General features: G+C 35.3%; 1 protein-coding gene across 2 annotated transcripts in view; it reads right to left on the bottom strand.

Moving 5' to 3' along the window:
* LOC150092916 (SH2B adapter protein 2-like) overlaps positions 1–24634 on the bottom strand; it is a 217258-nt gene that overhangs the window by 130143 nt on the left and 62481 nt on the right. For both annotated transcript variants that reach the window (XM_090414172.1, XM_090414173.1), the window contains exon 3: positions 3418–3533. In XM_090414172.1, coding sequence (XP_090270298.1) covers positions 3418–3533 — 116 coding nt within the window. The remainder of the gene's footprint in view (positions 1–3417; positions 3534–24634) is intronic.

Genomic DNA, 24634 nt, shown 5'->3' with positions numbered 1-24634 from the left:
GAGGGAGCCAATGTTCCAACAATTCATAGTGCAGATCCCTTAATTTTCCCATTGCCAAAACACCATTGTGGACAGGTGCATTGTCCTGATAAAAGATGATTTTTTTTTTCTTCTGCAAACAGCATCTTTTCTCACAAATTTTTTTGTCCAGTCTGGTTAAAAGATTGGAATAATATTCCCTGGTTATTGTTTTACCCTTTTAAAGATAATTAATAAACAAAATGCCTTTAGCAGCTAAAAACACCAATGCCATGACCTTTCCTGCTGATGGAACCAACTTTGTCTTCTTCGGTGCTGAACAACCGGCTTGTGTCCACTGTTTGGATTCTGCTGTGTAATGGTGAGTCCAAGTCTCATCCATAGTAATAAATTGATGCACAAATCAGTTTTAATCTTATTAAAACACTCCACGCACTGTTCAGAGATTTTCATGCGAGTGTGTTTTTGATCTGTGAGCAAGTGCAGCATCCATCTTGCGAAAAGCATTTTCATTTGCTTCTTCAATTCTTATGCAAAATATATCCTACACGTTCTTTTGAAATGCCTATAGTCTCAGCAATTTCACCACTTTGACTCGCCAGTCATCCAATACCATATCATGCACTTGATCAATGATTTGTAGTGTTGTTACACTTTTTGGACGTCCTTCACATGGATCATCTTCAAGGCTGGTACGGCCACATTTAAACTCGGCAGCCCATTTCTTGTCGAAAATGAAGGAGAAGAGTGCCCATAAACTTTTATGAACTTCGAATGAATTTCTTTTGGCATTAAACCTTCTTTTACAAAGAATACTAACCTCAAGATACTCAATTTCATCCATTTCAAGGGATAGACACTTTTGCTTCAGACAGCTGTATAAAACAAACTACTTGATAGAATGACTTGCAATTTCACACGGATGCTTATGACAGATGTACAACCATAGATGCCAACAGTGTTGCCATCTATGGTTGAGGCCGAGAACTTTTTAGACCACCCTCGTGTATAAAAAAACCTGGGTTTTTCAAATAATTCTCCCACATTGCTTTACCCCCACTTTTTTCCAAACACCCCCTTCTTTTAACAGCTTAACAGCAGATGAATGCATATCACTGGGATAAGGAGAGAGCCAACATCCAAAGAGGTATGTCCGAATTTTCCTCCTATATTATTCTTCATATATCTGTCTTTATAAACACATCAGTAATGCCCTACGATTTAAGAAAAAAGCCAATGACATTGTAAAAAGGGGCACTCCATACGAAAGTAAGCTATAAAATGATGCCATAAAAATAATGAGGAGTGATATTAATTCCATGTAAAATCCTGTCACCAATGGCAAACTACCTTCCCACAACAAGAAAAGGAAAGGAAATAAATACATCTTATACATCTAATACACCAAGGGAGAGGAAAGCGGGTAAAATTACTCCTTTACATAAGGGCGGTTCTAAGGCTACAGTAGCAAATTATAGACCAATCAGTATCTCAGGCATGATGATAAAATTACTAGAAAAATTGGAATTCAAAAATGGGTAAATAAAAATATGATAATGTATGAGGGTCAACATGGTCTTGTGAAGGATCGGTCATGCCTTAGTAATCTGCTAACTTTTTATAAGAGAGTAACTGCTGAGTTGGTTAAAGGAAACGGCTACATGATGATTTTGCAAAGATGTTTGACATAATACCACATGGAACACTGTTAAACAAATTAGAACCAATGGGGATGGATGCGACACTGGTTAAGTGGATAAGAGGGCGACTGCTGGATAGATATCAAAAAGTGGTATATGGAGGAGGCAGAATAGAGGCGAAAACAGGTTACTAATGGTGTGCCACAAGATTTAGTGTTGGGATCATTGCTGTTCAATTTGTACATAAATGATATAGGAAATAACCTGAAAGGAAATATTCAGTTGTTTGCTGATGATGTGAAATTAGATAGAGTAATAGTTAATCAAGGCAATGTGGAGACCTTGCAGGACAATTTAAATAGGCTGTCAGTATGGGCAAAAGTTAATGGGTGTCAGTTTAATGTCTAGAAATGTAAAGTTATGAATGTTGGAATAAATAGATTACAAAATGTGGATCACATTGATGGCATTGTACTCCATGAAACAGAGGAAGCTAGAGATTTAGGGGTAGCGGTAGACAGAGAGTTAAAGTTTATAGGACATATTGCTAAGGTAGCCCATAAGATTAGTTGGCTATTGAAGAACACATTAACAAATAGAGATAAGTTGTTATTCTCCTTTATAAGGCCTTGATACATCCACATCTGGATTACTGTGCTCAAGTCTAGTCTCCTGGGTTTCTTGGGGATGAGGAAGCAGTGGAGAGGATTCAGAGGTGAATGCCCAAGATGGTAAGTGGCCTGTGGAATGTTCCCTATGAGAATAGATTGAAGGTGTGTGGATTGCAGAAGTTGGTTGATAGGAGAAAAAGAGGAGATATGATAGAAACATTTAAGTTGCTTAAAGGATTTTGTAGGATAGATGCAGGGGAAATGTTTCAGCACTTGGCTAGAGAGACCAGAACAAGAGGTCATCCCTGGAAGTTGAATAAAAAGTGTGAGGACAAGATTTTTTGCTTGGAGAGTAGTGAATGAGTGGAATGGGTTGCCAGAGTCAGCTGCAAGTGCTTTTTCTGTTAATGGGTTTAAGGAGAGGTATGATAGACTGTGTGGATAGATTGGGTCTCCTGCGATGAGTCTTCGGACTCCGTGGAGGTGCCTGTATAATAATAATAATAATCTTTGCAGCCATTTATATGCTATCATGCTTTAAGCAGTGACTATTAAAGATTAAACAGCTAAAACTGCAGCTAATACATTTTTGAAGATAATTTCAAAGTAATGCAACATTCAAACACATATTTGCTCAAGGAGCAAACCATACAGCAAAACGTATTACAATTATGTAAATCATTAAATATAAATAAGCTTATTCCCACCCTTACCATAATCAAATGGAATGTGTGAAAGGCCAAATAAGAGCTTTAAAACAACCGTTTTCTTACAGCTAAGATATCTGATTGGGTTTACAAGAATGCAATTTTCTTTTTAGTTGCTCTTCATTAAGGTTTTTTTTTATGTGAAAGAATCTCACTCAAGAAAGGTTGTGACCTATCAAATACCATGAGTTGGCTAATGTTAAATAATCTGGAACCCACAGCTCATTAACTATCTACTTAACCAACCAGACCAACAAGCTCAATTTACCCATGCTTGGTATAAAATGAGTTCATTTCCATGTGACAAAATTTTAATTTAATGAAAATTATCACAAAGTCAGGTATTATTTCTGTTATTGCAATCCAGATATATACTTCATGCTGCCGTTTTATTTTATCCCTGAATACCAGAACTCCAACTTAATTTTACACTGATTCATATTACTTTAACTCATCCAGCTGTTTTAAAACGATACTTACACATTATCACCAATTATATCTCCAAGATGACGCATACAGTATTTGACAGTAGATAACCATGATTTCATATCTTCAGCATCGTGAGCTTCAATAACATATTCCATGTGATTTTCTGTCTGGTTAAAAACAAACAAACAAACAAAAAATACCTACTTTAGTATTTATATAAATATTCAAGTCCCACTAACAAAACAACTGACATAATTTCATTAAAGAGGTAAAGATGACTATTGTTACGTTATTTATTAAATTTATTTTTTTGTTATCAAATTAATGATAAATACTTGTGTCACATCTGAATTTTAATATTATTTAAAGAATAACACAAAATCATCCTTGCCTGTGTCACTTATTCAAGAGATCATTATAGATCTAGTGATGATCAGACAAAAAGAAATGGTTTTGGATAGTTAAAAGATTACATATATGAAGGGAGAAGTGTTAGGAAGAGAATTTAAAACAGAGCTAGAAATAGATATCTGAGAGTGGGGAAGAGGGAATTTTTCCTCTTTAGCAAAAAAAGATAGTTCATTTCCATGGTTAAATTATATGGAAATGCAAAACAAGTTGGTCTCTGTCTGAGTATTGAGATAAACCATTCTGCAGTAAAAGGCAAAGCGGATTGCTTTTATTTTAGTAAGATTAATTTACAAGTTAAATGATAACATTGGTTTAATTTAACACTTTGAGTCCTAGACCTACTGGGACTTAAAGAACTGTATGTCCTGCCCATTTTTAGCTCTATTTAAAAAATTGCTATGCAGTATTTCTATGGAATATCCAAATAATTATTTTTTCTTTTAGTTAGCATCTTTGACAATTAATTGGAACAAAAATTTTAGTTATACATGTGGTATGGGCTCCAGAAACTGGCTGCAAGAAATCAAGGTTTTTGAAAAAAAATTAAAAGTTAATTTTTTTATTAGTTTCTACATATATTTACTTCTTTAATGTTCAAAATTCAACAAATTCAGTCAAAATATTGCTTAGATGTTGTTAGTTACATAAATAAAATTTGTGTTATTATTATGATGATGAAAATATCATTTTACATAGGGGTGTGCATCACTATAATTATCCACTATTGGCCACAAAAGTCGAATGGTCTTCTTCTTCTCTCTTCTACATATTAGGCCTACTAACCTGTTACAGAGCTATCTTAAGCCCTTCTAAGTCATACAAGTCCCAAGGATAAGGTGACTAGCCCTATGCCTCCCGGTATGTCGTATGACTGTAGCTGCATGTGTTCTTCACAGGGCCGATTTTGCCTGCTTGCAGGAGGAAAAACCCCAGATAAATTGGGGAGAAAAATCCTGCTGTCCATGCCCAAGATTGGTTAACTTGGCTATGACTAAGAAAGATCCTTAAGCTTCTCATGTCGGTGATGGGATCGAACCCAGGATGCTCCTTTCCTAGGCATATGGTTGCGAAGCGCATAGACACTAGGCTAACCATGCAGTCGAATGGTAATTAGGCCATTCAGTTTTTGAATTGCCACGACCTCGAATTAGAGCATTTGTTCTAATTTGTGTTCACTCAAGAATCGTTTTACACCCCTGCTTTTTGCACCACTGGATCCTGGTCTGTCCATGGTGACAGAGAAATTCAAACTGATCTCTCAGGGTCACAAGAATAGTTGTGAATCCCTTATATTGTTTAGATTGGAGCAGCCAGAGTTATGGTGTGATGAAATATAAACATGAACACGTGCGATCGTATGTGACCTAGCCGATGGGCAGGTGTTATGATATACTAATATAAATTTCATTTTTTACTGATAAAACTCAACCATCCTCATGGATAATGAAGCTGAAGGTTTAAATTTAACTACCTTACAGTCTGATAATGAATTTCAAGCATATATTATTTTTCAGAATTTTTAATTTAGTGATGTAAATATACATCAATAGGATTCTGGGTTCATGCACGATCGATGTATATTTACATTGATAGGACTCAAAGTGTTAAAAAGCATTTTTATTGTAATGAAAAATGCTACAGTAAGTTACCTTCTTTTATACAGAATTTGAGTGTGTGGGGAAGGGGGGGGATTTCATTAGTGAAAGTGATTACACTTTATTATTATTATCATCTGACCTCAATGGAGTCAGAGGCTCATCATGGGAAGTAAACACTATTGCACACAATGCTCATTCAACTGTACCTTAAACTTCCATGTGTATACATTCACAACACACTCAGGCAGTGCATTCAACTCACCAACCACACTGCCTCATAACCAGTGCCACTATTTCCCTCTTTCATATCTACCTTGTGTGGACTTAAATCCCCTGCTATCATCAACAGCACTCCCCCTCCCTTCTTGCCCTTTCTATCCTCATGAAAAATACTGTATCATTCCATTCCATGTGTATGGGGGTGCAATATCCAGGAAAAGGAAAGTCACTAGTGGACTGCCTCAGGGGTCTGTTTTAGGGCCATTACTATTTAACTTGTATATTAATGATATTGGCGAAGATTTGGATGGAGATATTCAGTTGTTTGCAGATGATGCAAAGTTGGGATGAACCATAAAGAGTGGTGAAGATGTTGTGGCCTTGCAAGAAGACTTGAATAAATTGAGTGATTGGGGATGCGAGTTCAATGTTGCAAAATGTAAGGTTTTAAAATTTGGAAAACAAAGATGGGATGCAGAATTTATGCTTGGTGAGAATGTATTGTTGGAAGTAGAGGAAATAAGAGATCTGGGAGTGATAGTGGATAAGGATCTAAAATTTACGGGACACCGCCAAAATTGTGAAGACAACACAAAGACTTCTGGGAATGATGCGGAGGATACTGACATGTAGAAGTAGGGAGATTCTTGTTCCACTGTATAAGGCTTTGATTAGGCCACACATGGACTATTGTGCCCAGATTTGGTCACCTGGTTTTCAGAAGGATGAAGAGATGTTGGAAAGGGTCCAAAGGTGACTGACTAAGGTAGTTTCTGGCCTCTGGAATGTCGAGTATGAGGAAAGATTGAAAAGATGTAATTTGTAGTCTAGTGGAGAGAAGGAAGAGGGGAGGATATGATAGAGACCTACAAGTTGGTAAGGTGTTGTTATAGGATCAATGGTGGAGAAGTTCTACAGAGAATAGTGGGAGATCAGGGGAGAACCAAAGGTCACCCCTGGAAACTGTATAAAGAGGGTGTGAGTAGGGGAGTGAAAGGCAGGTTTTTTCGTGCAGAGTTGTGAGTGATTGGAATGCCTTGCCTGAGAGTGTAGTGTCTGCAAGGAGTTTGAATGTGTTTAAGACACGGTATGATGAGATGTGTGTGAGATAAAAGGACCTCCTAGATGAGTCTTTGAATCCATGAGGTCTTGTTTAATAATAATAATAATTTCTATTTCTGTTACGATATCATGTTCATTCAACCATGTTTCATTTATTCCAATGATTTTGGGGTGAATGAACTCAATCAGTGAAACCATTTCTTCTCTCTTATTTCTGATACCTCTGGCATTTATAAGCAAACAGTGTAATTCATGTTTAGGTCTATAACCAATCCTATCCAAGCCACTTGTTGGTTGTGATTTCTCTACCGCATCTGCCCAATCACCATTATCACCACTTACCACATATATATATGCTCAATTTCAACTTGCCCATCCACATTACAAAATACTCCGTCTTCACAAAACTTCAACTTCCCCAACCACATCACAAAATACTCTGTACACATTTTCACTGCCACTTTCAACATCCACTGTATGTTAGTACACTCATGCACCCACGCCCCCAGCACAATATATCCGGCACTTTCATTATGGCAAGTTGGGTCTGGCAGACCATGCTTTGGATACCCCAGCACACAGGATCAATTGGAAAAAAACAAAAGTATTGCACAGAAGCTTCTACAAGTCAGAGAGGTTGTTCCTGGAATCAACAGAAGCCTTAAAACATACTCCAAACCTTAACAAGTATGGCTGTATAAATCTACCAAAGATTTGAGAGACAGTCATCCTAAGACCAAATTAATATTTATTTTTATTTTATTTTTTTCAAACTTTGGACTACTATTTTTCAAAACTTTCAAGGACTACTATATTTTTTTCGAAACTTTGGACTACTGTTTTTTTTTTTTTTTTTTTTTTTTTTTTTTTAAACTTAGATGGTGTTGTATTAGCACTTCAGTCTTGTGTTGCACACTGCCATTACTTATACTAGCCCCACTGTTACACCGAATTGTGGTAGTCTCGCATTTGTAACAAACTTTGTTTGTGTGCTCTGAAGATGCTGGATATAATACCAGTGAAGTATTAGCTTTTAAGTTAATAAATAGTTATTTTCTATTTATTGATAAGAAAATATTTTATTTTCTTATCAATCTGTGTTCACATCAATACTGTTTAAACCCGATTCAACATAGCTTTATACATGTACTGAAGATGCCTGTGATACTCAGGTGAAAATTCTACTAATAAATAATATTTTATTATTACGGTATGATATGGATTTAGGTATGTTGATATTATCATACCAAAGATTATGGTATGATAATATCAATAGAAAAATCAAAAACTATGGCCTTTAAAAGACAAGATCCAGCAAGAACTAAAATAATAATAGATAACAAGATCTTAGAACAGGTGAATTCATTTAACCACCTAGGATGTATAATCACATATGAAAATGAAAAAGATATAAACGTAAAAATTGCAAAATATTTAAAAATAACAGGTGTAATTAACTCTATATTTAAACCAAACCTAGTTCAAAAACAAACCAGACTAAAAGTATACAATACATTAGCCCTACCAGTCTTAATGTATGGAAGCGAAATCTGGACAATAAAACAAAAAGACAAAGATTAACAAACAGCAGAAATGAAGTTTATGAGAAAAACTGCAAAGTATACCCTATTTGATCACAAAAGAAACAAAGAAATTATGAAAGAATTAAACAAAACCAGTAATAGAAAAAAATTAAAAAATATAAACATAAATGGACGGAACACATTCAAAGAATGAAAACAGAAAGATTACCAAATCCACATCATTCATCAACACTCTTTCAAGTCTCCGTACACCAACTCCATTCAAATGTAACCCATCCATCTTATATAAGTCCTTTCGCCCATCGAACTCATTCCACACATCCACAAATTCCACACCACTCTCCATGCATAACCCACTCATAAAGTCATTGGCAATTATGGCCCTCCTTCTAAACACTTCGCTGTCATACCGCGGTAAGATACTCACCATCCTAACTCTCTCACTCTTCTCTTTTGCTACCTCAAACAACTCCCTCACATCCTCTATCATTTCCATTTTGTCCTCTTTCAAATCATTCATTTCTGCCACGATTATCATCTCTTTCACCCTCTGTTTTTGCAGTCGAATAGATTCGCTGACGTCCTTTATTTTCGCACCCGGCTGGTACGACTTCGTTAAACTCTCAATTATTACGCCTCTTAATAGCGAATCCCCATACAGCACTCGCTCCTTCATTTTATTGACGGTTACGAACATTCTATTATTTGCCGTCACAGACTTCCGCCGGTTATTTGTCGGTACGTTCAACACAGATTTTTCCATAACGCTCCAGTTGTCTTTTAGCTCTGTGTATCGCACCATTCAAACGGGCAATTTCGCTACTCGCATTTATCTCACCATTTTCATTATCGATCAAATCATCCATTCTTTCTGTGTTTCTACCTTCATTTACACTTTCAGCGACGCTCTCACACCTATCTGGCACTACCATGCAATTCTCTAGCACACCGCCATTTTCTACATTCTGACTATCGTTAACGATATCACTCTCGACACATGAAACACGCTTGAAGTCCTCATTCTCTTTACACTTTCTACACATATTGACTCCACTATCACTTTCTAACCAGACTCCCACCGCTCTTCGCAAGGCATACATCTCACAGACAGCACATTGCAGAAATTCGTTTACATCAAAACTCTTAAACAAACATGGCGACCTGGCCGCCATTTTTTCTTTATTGGTGCCATGTGTACGCTATCTTTTCTTAAAAATAATAATTAAAATAACAGAAAACACGCAAAAATTGTACAGACACACCAAGAAACAAAAAGCAAACAACACTACTTAAAATTCTAGTAAAATATCTGATGTTAACACAAAATACTACTAATCTTTTCAGGAGCTCTCGACAAGCCGACGATCTAATCAGTGCGACACCAAGCGACCTCCAAGTAAGACTACAGAATGGTTAACCTGAAGGCTATTTTCAGTTTGTTTTGGGAGAAAAATTTTGTCTTGTCTCTCAATATTGAATAGAGCGGGGTTTCTCAAACTTTTCCTATGACAGAACACTTCACAAATCCTGAAATTTTAACAGAACACTTTGGTTAGAGTCGCGTATCATCGGTCTTGTATTCAATGTAAAGCTAAGTGGACACTATCGCTGCAACAGGCTGTATCGCATCACAAATATGTGACACGCACACTACAGGTGCTGGGCCGCAGCACATCGCAATGACCTGCTTCTGATCATACATTTCCTAGAATAGATACCTCCATACTTCACTTACACTAGGAGGTGTCAACAACTGCACAACCATGAGTGACTGTCAGTCAGTGCGTGCTGGCCTTAATAGCACAATCCACACGCAAATCGAGGAGTGTCTGATTTTCAAACATGTTTGAACTTGTCACAGCATTTAAAACCATTCCAAGCTCATTAATTTTGATATTTTTTCATGGAACACTTATTCAATTTCTGCAGAACATAGTTTGGGAAATGCTAGAATACAGTATGAGAGAAAATTGAACTTATTTATGTTATTTTTAAAATAGCTATTTAATTATTCCTTGTATGTATTATTTATTGTATATAAATACATGTTTAAAGTAAATATTTTAATTTTTTATAATTGAGCTTCATTCTTTTGAACACAACATGTTGATCCTGAAGTCTATGCATTATCATGGATATGAATCTTGAACATTCTAACACAAAATTTAAAATTAAATATATTGTTACTTTACTCCATGACTGTCTTTAAATATAGGTTGGACATAGGTGGGGAATAACATACGTGGACCAGAACAAGCACACACACATAATAAAGAATATATCAATCTCGCACATTAATAATATAACATATTGGTACAGTCAGTAGGATGTGAGAATGAAGTCTTTAACATAACAAATGGTGCAGTCAACAGGATGTGGGAATGAAGTGTCTTTAATATAAGAAGTACATAGGTATGTGCTGATGTTGTTTAGGTTATTTTGACATGTTCATTATGAAGATATTATCATGCACAAGTTATGTAAATCATGAGATTCTGTTTAAGGAGTTGAAAAGTTTGTTTTTGTCCTCATAAGTGAGATCTGAATAGATCTGTTTTTCTATCAGAAAACAAATATATTTTCTTCAAGAAATATGTTGCTGCTAAATCTAAGAGAATCAATTCAACGAGAGCAAAAAATCTGCAAAGAAGCTCTTAAAAATGAAATGTATTACCAACTCATACAGTCTAATAACCATTCAAAAACATCAACACCACAACTGAGCGACTCTGAAGTAAATAAGGAGTCTCCATATACTACAATATTTTCAATAAACATCAATCAACAATCAAAAGAAAATTTACATTAAGAACAATAATGCAATTTATATTGTTACTTTAAATGAACTACTGTTGTTTTAAACCAGTGGTCGCCAAAGTGGTCAATATCGACCCCTAGGGGTCGATATTGTTAGGGGTCGATAGAAAAATATAAGACATCATTGTATGGGTAATATTTAATTCAGTTAACTTGGATTACTTCCATCCTAAATGACAACGCAATTAAGAGTGAATCGTGGGAACAGTGACATGAATAGGACCTGTAAGATGGAGCAAGGTCATGAAAATAGTTACGGAGGCCAATCAAGTAGGCCAAAATGACGTATTTACCAACAAGCGTCTTTTTTTGCTTATCCTATTATAATTACATAATAGTAAAATTGAGGGGGTCGATAAAAAGTCAAGAAACTCTTGAAGGGGTTGTTGGTCAAAGAAGTTTGGCGACCCCCGTTTTAAACTATTAAGTGGACATTTCATCCTAATTATCAATAACTCAAAAATTTTAGGAAGATCACATTTTTTAGTTTAATGGGAACTAAAATTTTTAAAATTTTCCAAACTGACTTTGCCACTGACAAATACCAGTCATGATATAACATTTGGTATATATGAACTAGTGCAAAATATCATTCAAAAATGGGAGATCATGTAATCCTTATCTATTATTTATAATCATTATCAAGAATTATAAAGGGAACTGAAATGAATATAAACATCAATATATCATAATAAAAGTGTTCTCTACCAACCTGGCAGAGAACAATTGTTATGCTAATCTTCCCTCTTTCATTCTGTTTAAGCGACCATACCACCTCAGATTAGCCTCTGCTAACACATTCCTAACAATGTCAAGTTCTTTGCTAATATCCTTGTTTTTAATATAATATTACCATCGATGCCATCTGTTCACGCCCGTAATCTTTCTCAGGACTTCTCATATCTGCGGTTTCTAGTCTTTGATCAAGTGTTTTACTTCTAACCTGGCTCTCAGATCCATAAGTTAAAATTGGTTTGAAAACTGTCTTTTATATAGCTAATTTAATGTTTTGACTAATTTCTCTTTTCTTCCATATAAATTTATTCAGTTGACTTCCTACGATACTGACTTTGTTATTCTGTTGCCTATTTCCATATTTAATTTACCATCTTCATTAAAAATGGTACCTAAGTAGCTGAAGTGTTTTACTTGTTCTAGAGGTTCTCCATTCATTGTGCAGTAGGTATGTTTCTGCCTTATTTTCGTTGTCTTTGTCTTCCTGTTGCTGATTTTCATACTATATCTATTACAAACAGTTACTCAATTTAGTCAGGGAATCCTGCAGGCTTGTACTGGATTTATTTTAAAGTATAACATCATTTGCATGATGTAAAGAGCTGAGATCAACATCTCCAATTTTGATATTAGTTTTAATGCCACTTTTCTTCATAATGTGATCTATATAGATAATGAATAACAGAGGGAATAATGTAGATCCTTGTCTCACACCAGATTTAACATCAAACCATCTTCCTATACTTCCTTTACTTCAATTTTAACTGCTCACTTACAAATCACATAAAGACCAAGTATTGCTTGTTATAATGCCCCATTAACCCCATATAACTGTAGTGTTTTGAATAGCTTTTCTCTTGGCACCTTGTCAAAACTTAAATATAGATCTTTCTTATATGCCCATGATTTCTCAACTATCTGTCGTAAAGTGAAAATCTGATCCTGACAGCCTCTATTTGGCCTAAATCCAGCTTGTTCTTCACCAGCTTCCCTTCAACAATACTTCTCAACTGTTTCTCAAGTATACTTGCAGAAATCTTACCAGGAACACTCAGTAAGGAAATACCACTGTAATTCTCACATTCCGTTTTCTTTCCCTTTTGTATAAGGGTACTATGAGAGCTCTACTCGAATCATCTGAAATTTGTCTCTGTGTCCAGACCTTCTGAACTAAGCAGAGCATCCACTGCAAGACTTTTATACCCCCATACTTCAGCATTTCTGGTCGAATATCATCTACTCTTGCTGCCTTTCCACATTTCAGACTTTTGATGCCTTTTTCTACTTCAAGTATGGATATGTATTCCTGATTGCATGCCTGCTGAGTGTTTTCTTACCGATGTGCAATCAGTGATTTTTTCATTTAACAATTTTTCGAAGTAATTACTCCATACATCAAGGATATCTTTTTTCTCCAGTTTTCATGTCACCTTTATCATCTCTAATTCCTTTTACAGCACTCTTTCCTCTATTTCTGAGCTTTTTCAACAGCCTCCAGAATATTTTCTATGTTCTTGCCAAAGTCTTCCCATGACTTTTGTTTAGCTAATTCACACAGTTACATTGGTTTCTGTATTCTCTAAAAAACACAAGCTAACTTATTTGCAATGAACTTTCGATGTGCTTTCTTCTTTTCTGTCACTGCCTCTTTAACTTCCTGTGTCCACCATGGAGTTCTGATTTTTCTATCCTTGTAGACAACCTCACTACATGCCTCTCTTGTTGAATCAATCAGTTTGCCACTTCAAGGTTTGGAAACTGTTCTCAAACTCTTTCATTTTTGATTCAATAATCATTGTGTATTTTAGTCTACAGTTCACATCTGAGAGCTGCTCAACTTTTATTTGCTTTAAAACTTTCTTACATGTTTTTCTTTTCAGCATTTTTTCTTGAATAATGTTTATGTATTTTAGTATACAGTTCACATTTGTGAGCTGCTCAACTTTTATTCACTTTAAAACTTTCTTACATGTTCTTCTTTTCAATATGAAATAAAATTTTATCCTGCTCAAGACTAAATAGTGGTCACTTCCAATTTCAAATCCTCTGTACACTATGGTGTCCTGCATCAGTGAGAAAACATCACTATCAACAATAACATAGTCAATGAAACTTTTCTTATTCCTTGCCTCTTCTCTACATGTGAATTTATGCACATTTTTATGTTCTTATGTTAGTAATAACCAGTCCATGTCCTGAGCAGAAATCCAACAGGCATTCGCCATTATTATTAGCTTTGCTCTTTTCTCCAAATTTTTCCAAAATATTTCTGTATGTCTGACAATCATTTCCTACGCTGCTATTTAGATTCACAACAAGGATCAACTTTTCCTTTTTATTAGTCAGCTACTTTCTCTAAATCCTCAAAAAATTCCTCCATTTCTACCTTAGTAAAACCTCCTGTGGGACCACATCAATATATCATCATCAATTTCCTGATTATATACTCCCAAGAGGTGTTCAGGTTACTATTACAAGACTACATTATTAAGTTTACATTATTATTAATCTCCTAAGGTGCTCCTAAGGCACTTCTGACCAAAACAATCCACCCAGACTTTGGTCTTCTACTGGGTCTCTTTCCTGCCATCAAACACCTATTTTGCTAACCCATGCTATTTAAGTGGCCCTACCACTTTAGATCAGCTTTGCTGACACATTCTTAAATGCTAATAATGTAAAATTCCTTTCTAATGTCTTCATATTTAATATAATTTAATATAATTCTGATATTGATGCCATCAGTTCACTCCCCTAATTTTTCTCAGAACTCTCATATCTGTGGTGTGCAGGCTTTGATCAAGTGCTTTATCTCTAGCCTGACGCTCAGATCCATAACTTAAAAGTGTTTTAAACACTGTTGTATACTGCTAGTTTGGTAAATTTCTCTATTATTCCTTAAAATTTATTCAACTGGCTATCTACCCTACCAGCTATGCTTATTCTGATGTCTATTTCCAGATTTAACCTGTCATCTTCACTAAAAACTGTGCCTAAATATCTGAAATATTTGACTTCTTCTATAAGATCTCCATTCAGACTGCAGTTGAAGTTTTCAATGCTGCTTATTTTCATAGTTCTGGTCTTCTTATTCCTGATTTTCATGCCAAATTTGTTACAGTTGTTATTCAAATTTAGTTGCAAATCCTGGAGACTTGCACTAGATGTGTTTAAGAGTTCATCATAAAGTAAAGAGCTAAAGTTTGACATCTCTGATTCTAATATCAGGCTTGATGCCATTTTCTTTCGTAATGTGATCCATATAGATGATGAATAAGAGTGGAGATAATGTGCATCCTTGTCTTACCCCTGATTTTACATCAAACCATCTTCCTGTATTTTCTTCAGTTCGAACTGCTGATTTACAACTCAAATATAGACTATGTATTGCTCTATATAATGTTCCATTCACCCCATATAATTGTAGTGTTTTCAAAAGCTTTACTCTAGGCACCTTGTTGTATGCCTTTTTTGAGATCTACAAAACTTAAGTACAGATGCCTGTCAAATTCCAATGATTTCTCAACTATTTGTCACAAAATGAAAATCTGATCTTAACAACCTCTATTTGGCCTGAACCCAGCTTGTTCTTCTCCAAGTTTCTCTTCCACATTCTTTCTCAACCTCTTTTCAAGTATGCTTGCATAAATCTTACCTGGAACACTTAGTAGAGAAATTTCTCTGTAATTCTCACATTCAGTTTTATTCCCTGTTTTATAGATAGGTAATAGGTAATGGAAATTTGACCTTCTGACCAGGCCCTCTGAATTATGCAGTGTGGCCACTGCAAAACTCCATACTTAAGCATTTCTAGTCAAATATCATCTACTCCAGCTGCCTTTCTGCATTTCAAGTTCTCGATGGCTTTTTCTACCTCAAGTGCATTTCTCTTGAAAATTTTCTGGTATGGTTCTGTCACTTTGGTTCGTTTAACAGTCTTTCAAAGTAATTACTCCAGACATCTAGAATATCTTCATCTTCAGTTTGATAACTTTGATTCCTTTTACAATACTCTTTCCTCCATTTCTAAGCTTCTTCAATAGCCTCCAGAACCTTTTGCCACCTTCCTGATATTTATTTTCTCTATTCTTAGGCTTCCCATGACTTCTGTTTAACTACTTTTACACACAGCTTAGTTCTCTTACATTTTCTCTGTATTCTTTTAGGGCATTTGCTGACTTATTTGCTAGGAGCTTTTGGTATGCTTTCTTCTTTTCCAGTACTGCTTCTTGTGTCCACCATGGTGTTCTTTTCAATCCTTGATTCCTTTTACAATACTCTTTCCTACATTTCTAAGCTTCTTCAATAGCCTCCAGAACCTTTTGCCACCTTCCTGATACTTATTTTATATTAAATTATATTATATTTATTAATTTAATTATAATATATTAAATCTGTCTGAATTAGTAATTGTGATACACACATTCTTTGATAAAAACATTCATATTTTGCTAAATGCAGCAGCCATTAGAGATGACTAAATTTAGTGTAAAGTGGACAGGTATGCATGTGTGAATAGGCTTGTGATCACAAGTCTATTCACACACTGAAAAGTAAACAACTATTAAAATATATATGATCACCCCTTGAAGTGGTGAATCTATCGTCATTATCATCATCATCAGATTCCTGAGATGTATCAGGGGATGTACAGCATATTATGATAGTGCTACATGAAAAGTAGCATCATTACTAACTTCCTATCAACAAATTTCCTCCAAATTAATTTGTTATCTGTCAAGACCCCAATATTATGAGATCTTATATTTTTGTCTTCTAAGACACTTTTTCCTGTATGAATCCACCTATATTTTGGTCTATCTCTGGATCTTTTTTTTTTTCCTGGCATCTTTGCATCAAACACTTATTTTGCTAACCGTTCCTCACCCATTCTGTTTAAGTGATCATACCTGTGTTCTGCTAGCACATTTCCAAATGCTAACAATGTCAAGTTCTTTCCTAATATCCTCATTTTTAATATGATATTGCCAATGATGCCATATCAGAACTCTCATATCTATGGTCTCCAGTCTTTGGTCAAGTGTATTATTTCTAACCCAGCTCTCAGATCAATAAGTTAAAATTGGTTGGAACACTGTCTTGTATATAGCTAATTTGGTGGTATGACTAATTTCTCTCTTATTCCATATACATTTATTCAAATGGTTTCCTATGATACCAGCTTTGTTAATTCTGTTGTCTACGTATATGCATAATATAAGAAATTTTTACTGAAGTCAATACATTGGAACATTTGGTTAATCCTACAAATGAATACTAGCAGCAGTCAGTAGTAATGTACCCACCCACGATGAGCCCAAGGACTCCTTGGAGATGTCATGTAATGATAATAAGCAGAAAAACAAGCAAGAAAATACATGTTGAGAATGTGATTGGAAGAAAGTTGCCTTTTCAGGTTAATCTTGTTTCGAACTATGAAAGTTCGGGAAAAAACCTGGCGAGAAGAAACATCCCGATGTCATGATCCATAAGAAACTGACAGGAGGTGGCAATGTTATGGTATTGTAAAATCTTGTATGAAGAAAAATTAGTACAAAATTTTTCCATACCGATTTTTCTTGGAAAGACAAAATGGGCCAATACACACACAAAATTGTGTGTGTATTGGCCCATGTTTGTAGGTTTGCAGCAGACAGAGAAGGAGAGACAGCCTGAGGGAAGACGTGTAACAAGTGTGTCTAGAAACGGAAGAGAGTTGTTGTTTTCGATTTCAATGGTGAATTGGATATGTTTGTCCCACTGCCGCAAAACATTAAATACATTCCTTAGCCACTGGATATGTAGGAAGGGGGGGGGGGGAAATGACCTACTCAAAATATCATCAACATATCTGAGCCAGACTTTGGGATTTAGGCTGGCCGAAATTGAGTAGGTCATTCCCACCCCGCCCCCCTGCCTACATAAAAAATGCACATTTTATAAACAAAATTAAAAACATCATACTCAATGACCAAGATTTATTACTCAGCTTTGACATAACTGCCCTTTTCACCAACGTCCCTATTAATGATAATATTACTCGCCTACAGAACGTATTTCGGCCCGACATCACGGCCCTCTCTGCCCACGTACTCTGCTCCGGGTATTTCGTGTGGCAAAACAATTTTTAACTACAAAAGAAAGGTATAGCAAAGGGTTCACCACTTGCAACCCAATAGCTAACTTTTACGTGGAAAACTTTGAGCGACTAGCTCTAGATTCAGCCAGCCTAAAGCCCAAAGTCAAGCTCACATATGTCAATAATATTTTAGCCATTTGGTCCCATGGCTACGAAACATTAAATACATTCCTTAGCCACTGGAACAAACAATACAAATGTATCCAATTCACCATTGAAATTGAAAACAACAATTCTCTTCCATTTCTGGACACACTTGTCACATGTCTTCCCTCAGTCTGTCTCTCCTCCTCTGTCTACTGCAAACCTACACACATGGGTCAATACATACGCAAAAATTCATACCACTACCCAACACAAAAACTAGGAGTCATAAGCACCCTCAACCACAGAGCATTAACAATTTGCTCAAATGAACAAGCTCTAAACCAAGAATTTGAAATCATTAACCATACATTTGTAAAAAATGGTTACAATAAAAAACAGTTCACAAGATCCTCCATAAAAATACCACTAAAACAAAAAAGATTACAAGATTGCCATAGCCATACCCTATGTTAGAAGCATTTCAGAAAAAATAGAATACTACATAAATACAACATCAAATCCCCGGCAAAATTAAAAAATTTACTTAGTTCTTCCAAAGATCCTCTTCCATACCTGGCCCACCCAATGGTTTACAAAATTCAATGTACATGTAACGTACTCTATATAGGGGAAACAGGACGCATGATCCTAATCAGAAAAGACGAACACAAACAACACATTAAATACCTCCATTATAGTAAAACAGGCCTATCAGACCACATACTCCAAACATACCATAGAATTGACTGTGTTAGATCTGAAATATGCGACTTCAAATTTTACATGACGTCACCATTCCAGAATCTAACAATTAACAAAAAAATATATAGGCATACTTATCTTTTAGCGCAGTGTAACTATGTTTTTTTTGTAACAACATCTTTTATGATAAACTATGAATTTTGTGAATTTTAAATTAATGTATCTAAATGTCTAGCATGAATGTAAGTCAGAAAAAGGGACAAAATAAGAGAGAAATTATTAGTGAAATAATTAGTGAAATATTGTAAATGAAAGAATGCATATTATTCAGCAACATAGGGCAAAGATCGCCCTAATACTGTAAAAGCAGCGTAAGCACCCGCGGGCATCACATCTAAGAAGGCATCATGACGCATACGTTCCCGGAAACAAGAAGTCCCGTATGTTGATCAGTGAAGTCACTCAGCCGGAGACCAATGGGTGAGACGATAAGAGAAATTCAAACTCGGAAAGGTGGCGCTCTAGGAGAGCGAATAAAACCCGCGACATGGAAGTAAATCCCCCTCGTTTTTTCTTGTTCCTGGATTTCTCTCCATGTGCTCCAAGAGTTCTTCGCAGTTCAGCTCTCATTTTTGAGGGCTGACTTAAGATAGGATCTGGCATGACACCGCAGTAGATTTCGGCAAGATTAACTGCAGGCCGCGATGAGAAGATCATCGACGTAAAACCTTAGCAGAGAGATAGTGCCCAGCCCAGGCGAGCACGTGTAACCCACGTGGTGATAAGATCGAGACGACCAGAATCGAAACAAAGAAGGAAGGACGGAAGAAAACCGATAAAGAATAGATAAGTACTCTCACTTGTTCTAGCCCCTTTTGAGAATTGACTAACAATGTTAAGAGAATGCAACCTAAAATTTGTAATGAAAGAAAGAGTGAAGAATTAAGATCTATGTAAATAACTATGTTTTTGAAGTGAACTTTAAAGACTTTCAGTTAGATAGAGATTCTGTCGTAATTAATCTGAGAGAGAGAGAGAATATAGAATGTGCTAAAATGCCTTAATGTCCAATTGAGCTGTAATTATGAATTGTATTATATGTTAAGTTATTGAATTTGCTAACATTTGAAGTCAGTGCATAATTGTTTTCAAGAGTGAGAGAGTGCATAATTGTTTTTAAGAGTGAGTTTAATAAATGTTTTGATTCCTTACTTACATGTTTCTGCTCATGATGACTGACCCTGACCCTTCATAAAACATCGAACCTGAGAGCGTGTGTGCGTGCGGAATACCCAATTGAAAGTAGTAGGGCACGACTGCAAATAAAAATAAAATAAGCCAGAGAACCCAAGTTTCTAAGAATTTAATTTACTTTGTTAGTGGCACCTGATAAGGCCCAGGCTGGCGCAGAAAAAAAAAAAATTTGCCTGAGTGACCAGGATAACTCGTAGAATTCAGGGAATGGGTAATTTCTGGTGGCCCTTAAAAGTTAAGTTACGTAAGAAAAGGCATAAGAGAGGCAAGACATAAGGTTAAGATTAATATTAATGAAGATCACATAACAATGGCGCAACCTACTTAACAAAGAGGTACATGCGATAGAACTTGATATAGCGACTGAAATAAGAAAGGATAAGGTTAAATAAATTGCCTCGACATATCAATATCAGAGATATACGGTTGCAACAACTGGAAAGGCACCAAGTCCCTGGTTTGAGAGAAAATTCAAAGAAGCCTGTGAAATGCTAAAAGACTATCCAAACACCTGAACAAAAATGATGTATTAATCATTCCAAGAATGTGGAGGACCCATCTGCAACAAGTCCAGAAAAAAATCTAAATATGAGAGGACTTTAGAAATGTTTAATGTAGTTCTGTTTTTAATTTATTCATGGTTTAAAAATATTGTGTGTTTATTTCTTGTTTATTTTAATTTAATTGTAATTTTTTAATTTATTTTTATACTTATCTGTTTTTTTAATTTTTTTTTTTTGAATCTATATAATTTTTTAAAATTTCTTCATCTCTTCCACTCATGGCAGATTGAGTTCTTCAAAGACAAATTTTTGCCATTTCTTTCTGTCTACTGTCTTTTTATGAAGTTCTATTATGGAGAGTGGGTGCCTTCTTTAATGTCGTCCATCCATTTCTTTCTTGGTCTTCTTCTGCTGGGCTGTCCTTCAATTCTACCATTTAATAGTATGTTTTGTAGTCTTTCTGGGTTCATTCTAAAAAATGTCCAAACCAGCTTAGTTGGCTCTTTTTTAGTGCTGTAATTATTGTGCCATCAAAGTTAAGTTCTTCTCTGACTTTTTCATTTGTTTTCTTTCTGTCCAGTTTGTTCTATTGATTTTTCTTAGGCATTTCATTTGAAAAGCATCAAGTTTATCCGTTTCTTATTTTCTTTAAGATCCAGCATTCTGAGTCATAGAGTACTGTGGGAATTATCATTGTTTTATATATCTTTAATTTGAGTTCTTTGCTTAATCTTTTATTGTTCCATACTTTTTTGTCTGCCCATTGATATCCATCCATTACTGATTCTGTGTTTGATGGTTTCGAAATAGTCTAGATCTTCAGGGATCACTGATCCTAGGTAATTGAACTGCTTCACTTGTTCTATATTATTGTTTCCTATTTTCATTTGGATTGCATCCCTTTTTCTTCCTATTGCCATTAGTTTTGTTTTACTAAAATTGATTTTCATATCATATTTGTTACTTGTCTGATTCTGTGTTGGAGATGAGAATGCTTAAGTGGATGTGTGGTATGACCAGAAACGATCGTCTGAGAAATGACTATGTAAGGGGAACAGTTTACTAACTTAGGAGCAAAGATACAGGAGGCAATGTTGAGATGGTCTGGTCATGTGATGAGGAGGGAGGAAGAGTATGTGGGAAGAAAGGTCATGCAGATGGATGTGCAGGGGAGGAAGAAGCACGGGTAGCCAAAGAAGAGAAGAGGGAGATGGTGGAGGAAGACTTGAGGATGAAGAACTTGGATGTGGCTGCAGCCCAAGATAGGAGGTTGTGGAGGAGACTCACTACAAACAGCGATCCTACTTATGTAGGAAAAGCTGCAGAAGAAGAAAATTTGTTACTTGTTTGATGCAGCTTGGTCAGGATATTTTCTAATTTTTCTTGGCTGTCTGTAGTGATAACTATGTCATCAGCATACTTTAAATGTGTTATATTTCTTCCATTTATAGTTATGCCTTCACACATCTGTAGTCCTTCGTCTACTACTTCTTTTAGGTACAGGTTGAATAAATATGGTGACATCGGGCAGGCTTGCTAACTCCTTTTTTAATTGCTATTTGATCTGTTTCTATATTTTTGTAATTCACTATTGCTTGTGTTTCTGAATAGTAATTCTTGATATAATTTAATATGTATTTTTCAAACCCTCTGTTTTCTAGAATTTTAATGAATTTGTTTCTGTTTATTGAGTCAAAAGTTTGAAGTCGATAAAACAGCAATAGAGTTTTTTTTTTATTTTTGTCTCTCATAAGATCTGCTAATATGTTTAAAGTGAAAATTGCATCTATTGTGCTTCTGCTATTTCTAAATCCCATTTGCTCTTCTTCCATCTGTTCTTCATAGGAATGTTAACTCTGTTTTGAAGAATCCAAATGAATATTTTATAGCAATGGCTTAGAAGGGCGATAGGTCTATAGTCAGGGTAGGATCTGACATCTCCTATTTTGTGGATGGGTATGATCTGGCCTGTTCTCCATTCTGTTGGTAAATTTCCTCTCTTTAGTATTTTGTTGAACAGTTCCCTTAGGTAATTTAATATGCTTTCTTTCCCTTTTTCTAGAAGTTCTTTTTGAATGTTGTCTATGCCTGGCGCTTTATTATTTTTCATTTGTTTAATTGCTCTATGTATTTCTTCATTTAGTATGTCTTTTGTGTCAGAAGTTTCTTCTGGGTTGAAGGAGTCTTGATCTATGCTTTCTTCAGATGCAAATGTTTCTTTAAAATGATTAGTCCATATTTCTTTGATTGTTTCACGGCTAATTGTTATGGTTCCATCTTTTTGCAATGTTGAAAGTGGGTTGAGTGAGTATGTTCTAGTTATCTCTAACTATTTCATAAATGATCTTGGAGTCATGTTTTTTGTATGCTTCTTCACATATTCCTGCTTTTTCTTCTACATATGTGATTTTTGCTAATCTGCATTTTTTGTCTATTTCTTTTTTCAACTTTTTGTATAATATTCTATTTTCTTCATTATCTTCTTTTGATAGATTAGTTTTGGGTATTCTTTTTTTCTCCCATAAGTCCAAAATCTCTGGTGTAAGCCAATCTTTGTTTACTCTTGTCTGGTAGCTCAGGTGTTTTGTTGCAGTTTCTTTAATAATTTCTTTAAACTTTTTTTCCAAGACTCCGAGACTGTATCTAAAGCAAGATTATTTAATTTTTCTTTTAATATTCTCTGATAGTTAGATCTTGTGAAGCTATCATTGAGTTTTGAGATGTCTATCCTCTTTTGTTTTGGTGATTTATTCTCTTTCTTTTGAAAGTGATTTTTAGTTTGGCTGATAGTAGTTCATGGCCTGTAACCATGTCAATCTTTTTTAATATTTTGACATTGCGGAAGAAATGTTTCCACTTCTTATTCACGATTATATAGTCTATACAGTTTTTGATTTCATTGTTTGGTGATGTCCAGGTGTATTTGTGTTGTGGCCTGTGGTAGAATAAGGTATTTGTGATTAACAGTTGATTTATTTTGCAAAAATTAATCAAGTCTTCTCCTCTCTCATTCATCTCTCTATGACCGAATTTTCCCATTTCTTCTGCTTTATCTTCAGAGTACTGACCTATCTTTGCATTAAAATCCCCGTTTTTAATTTAATATTATTAATTTAGTTTTTCCACAAGAGGTCAGGGTAGGTAAAAGATTAATAAGCAGTTAGATTCATTTTACCTTTGTAAAGTGCAGTAGTGTAGCCTGGATCTTATACATATGTATTTTCCTGATGATGACCTCAATACAGAGGTCGAAAGTTACTTTCCTAATATTAGGAAGTAATCATTTTAACGTGTGTTTTGGCTCCATAAATTCTTAACTATAAATCCAATGAGGAGTAGGCTTGATTTGGGCTGTAGAGCCATAGGAGAAAGAAAAAGAAGAATGTAATAATTTATTGGTTTTATATTTATAGATTGCAAAGATTTCTTCTTCAATGTTTTGGTCCTACAGAGTATATCAATGTAGAGAGTGAAATGCAAAACTTATTATCCAAAAGATATCCAAAATGTACCCACATGTATCTTTCCACAGATCTGTTTTTAACTCCATACGTTACCTTGATGGACCTGTGTCTCCTTTCTAAATGAGTGCAGGTCACAAAGATGCCTCCAACGATCTCGATCCTCTCTCTTCCATGTTATACCCATAGATTTCACTAGTGGATCTTCCCATCTTGTAGGTGGTCTTCCAGCTTTTCTCTTTATTCTTGGTTGCCAGTTGAGTATTCTATATGTCGATCTGTTATCCCTGAGTCTGGCTATGTGACCTGCCCATCTCATCTTGCTTTCATATACTGGAGTTATCACATCTTTTATGCCTGATCACTTTCTTAGTTCTGTGTTCCTAACATGTTCCATTTTGCTAATGTTACAAATCCTGCGTTCTATTGCACACCGAGTTATTCTGAGAATTTCTTCTTCTTTTCTTGTCGTGTTCCATGTTTCTGATCTATATGTGAGTGATGGAAGTATGTCACTATTAAATAGTTTTGCCTTCGCAGATGTCAAGATTTGGATCAGTAAGTGTTTCTTTTAGTCTGTTGAATGATAGCCATGCAGCTTTCTTTCTTTTTGTTAGTTCTTCAGATAAACAATTATTCATTTTTATTGTTCGTCCTAAGTAATTGTAGGAGTCAACTTGTTCTATAGGGATGTTATCAATGCATAGGTGACTGTCACTTGTGTAGATGTTTTTGA

Source organism: Typopeltis vanoorti, chromosome 24 (genome assembly GCF_054136105.1).
Source record: "Typopeltis vanoorti isolate ZY-2024b chromosome 24, IOZ_Tvanoo_1.0, whole genome shotgun sequence".
NCBI lineage: Eukaryota > Metazoa > Arthropoda > Arachnida > Uropygi > Thelyphonidae > Typopeltis > Typopeltis vanoorti.
This window is presented reverse-complemented; position numbering and strand designations above follow the sequence as displayed.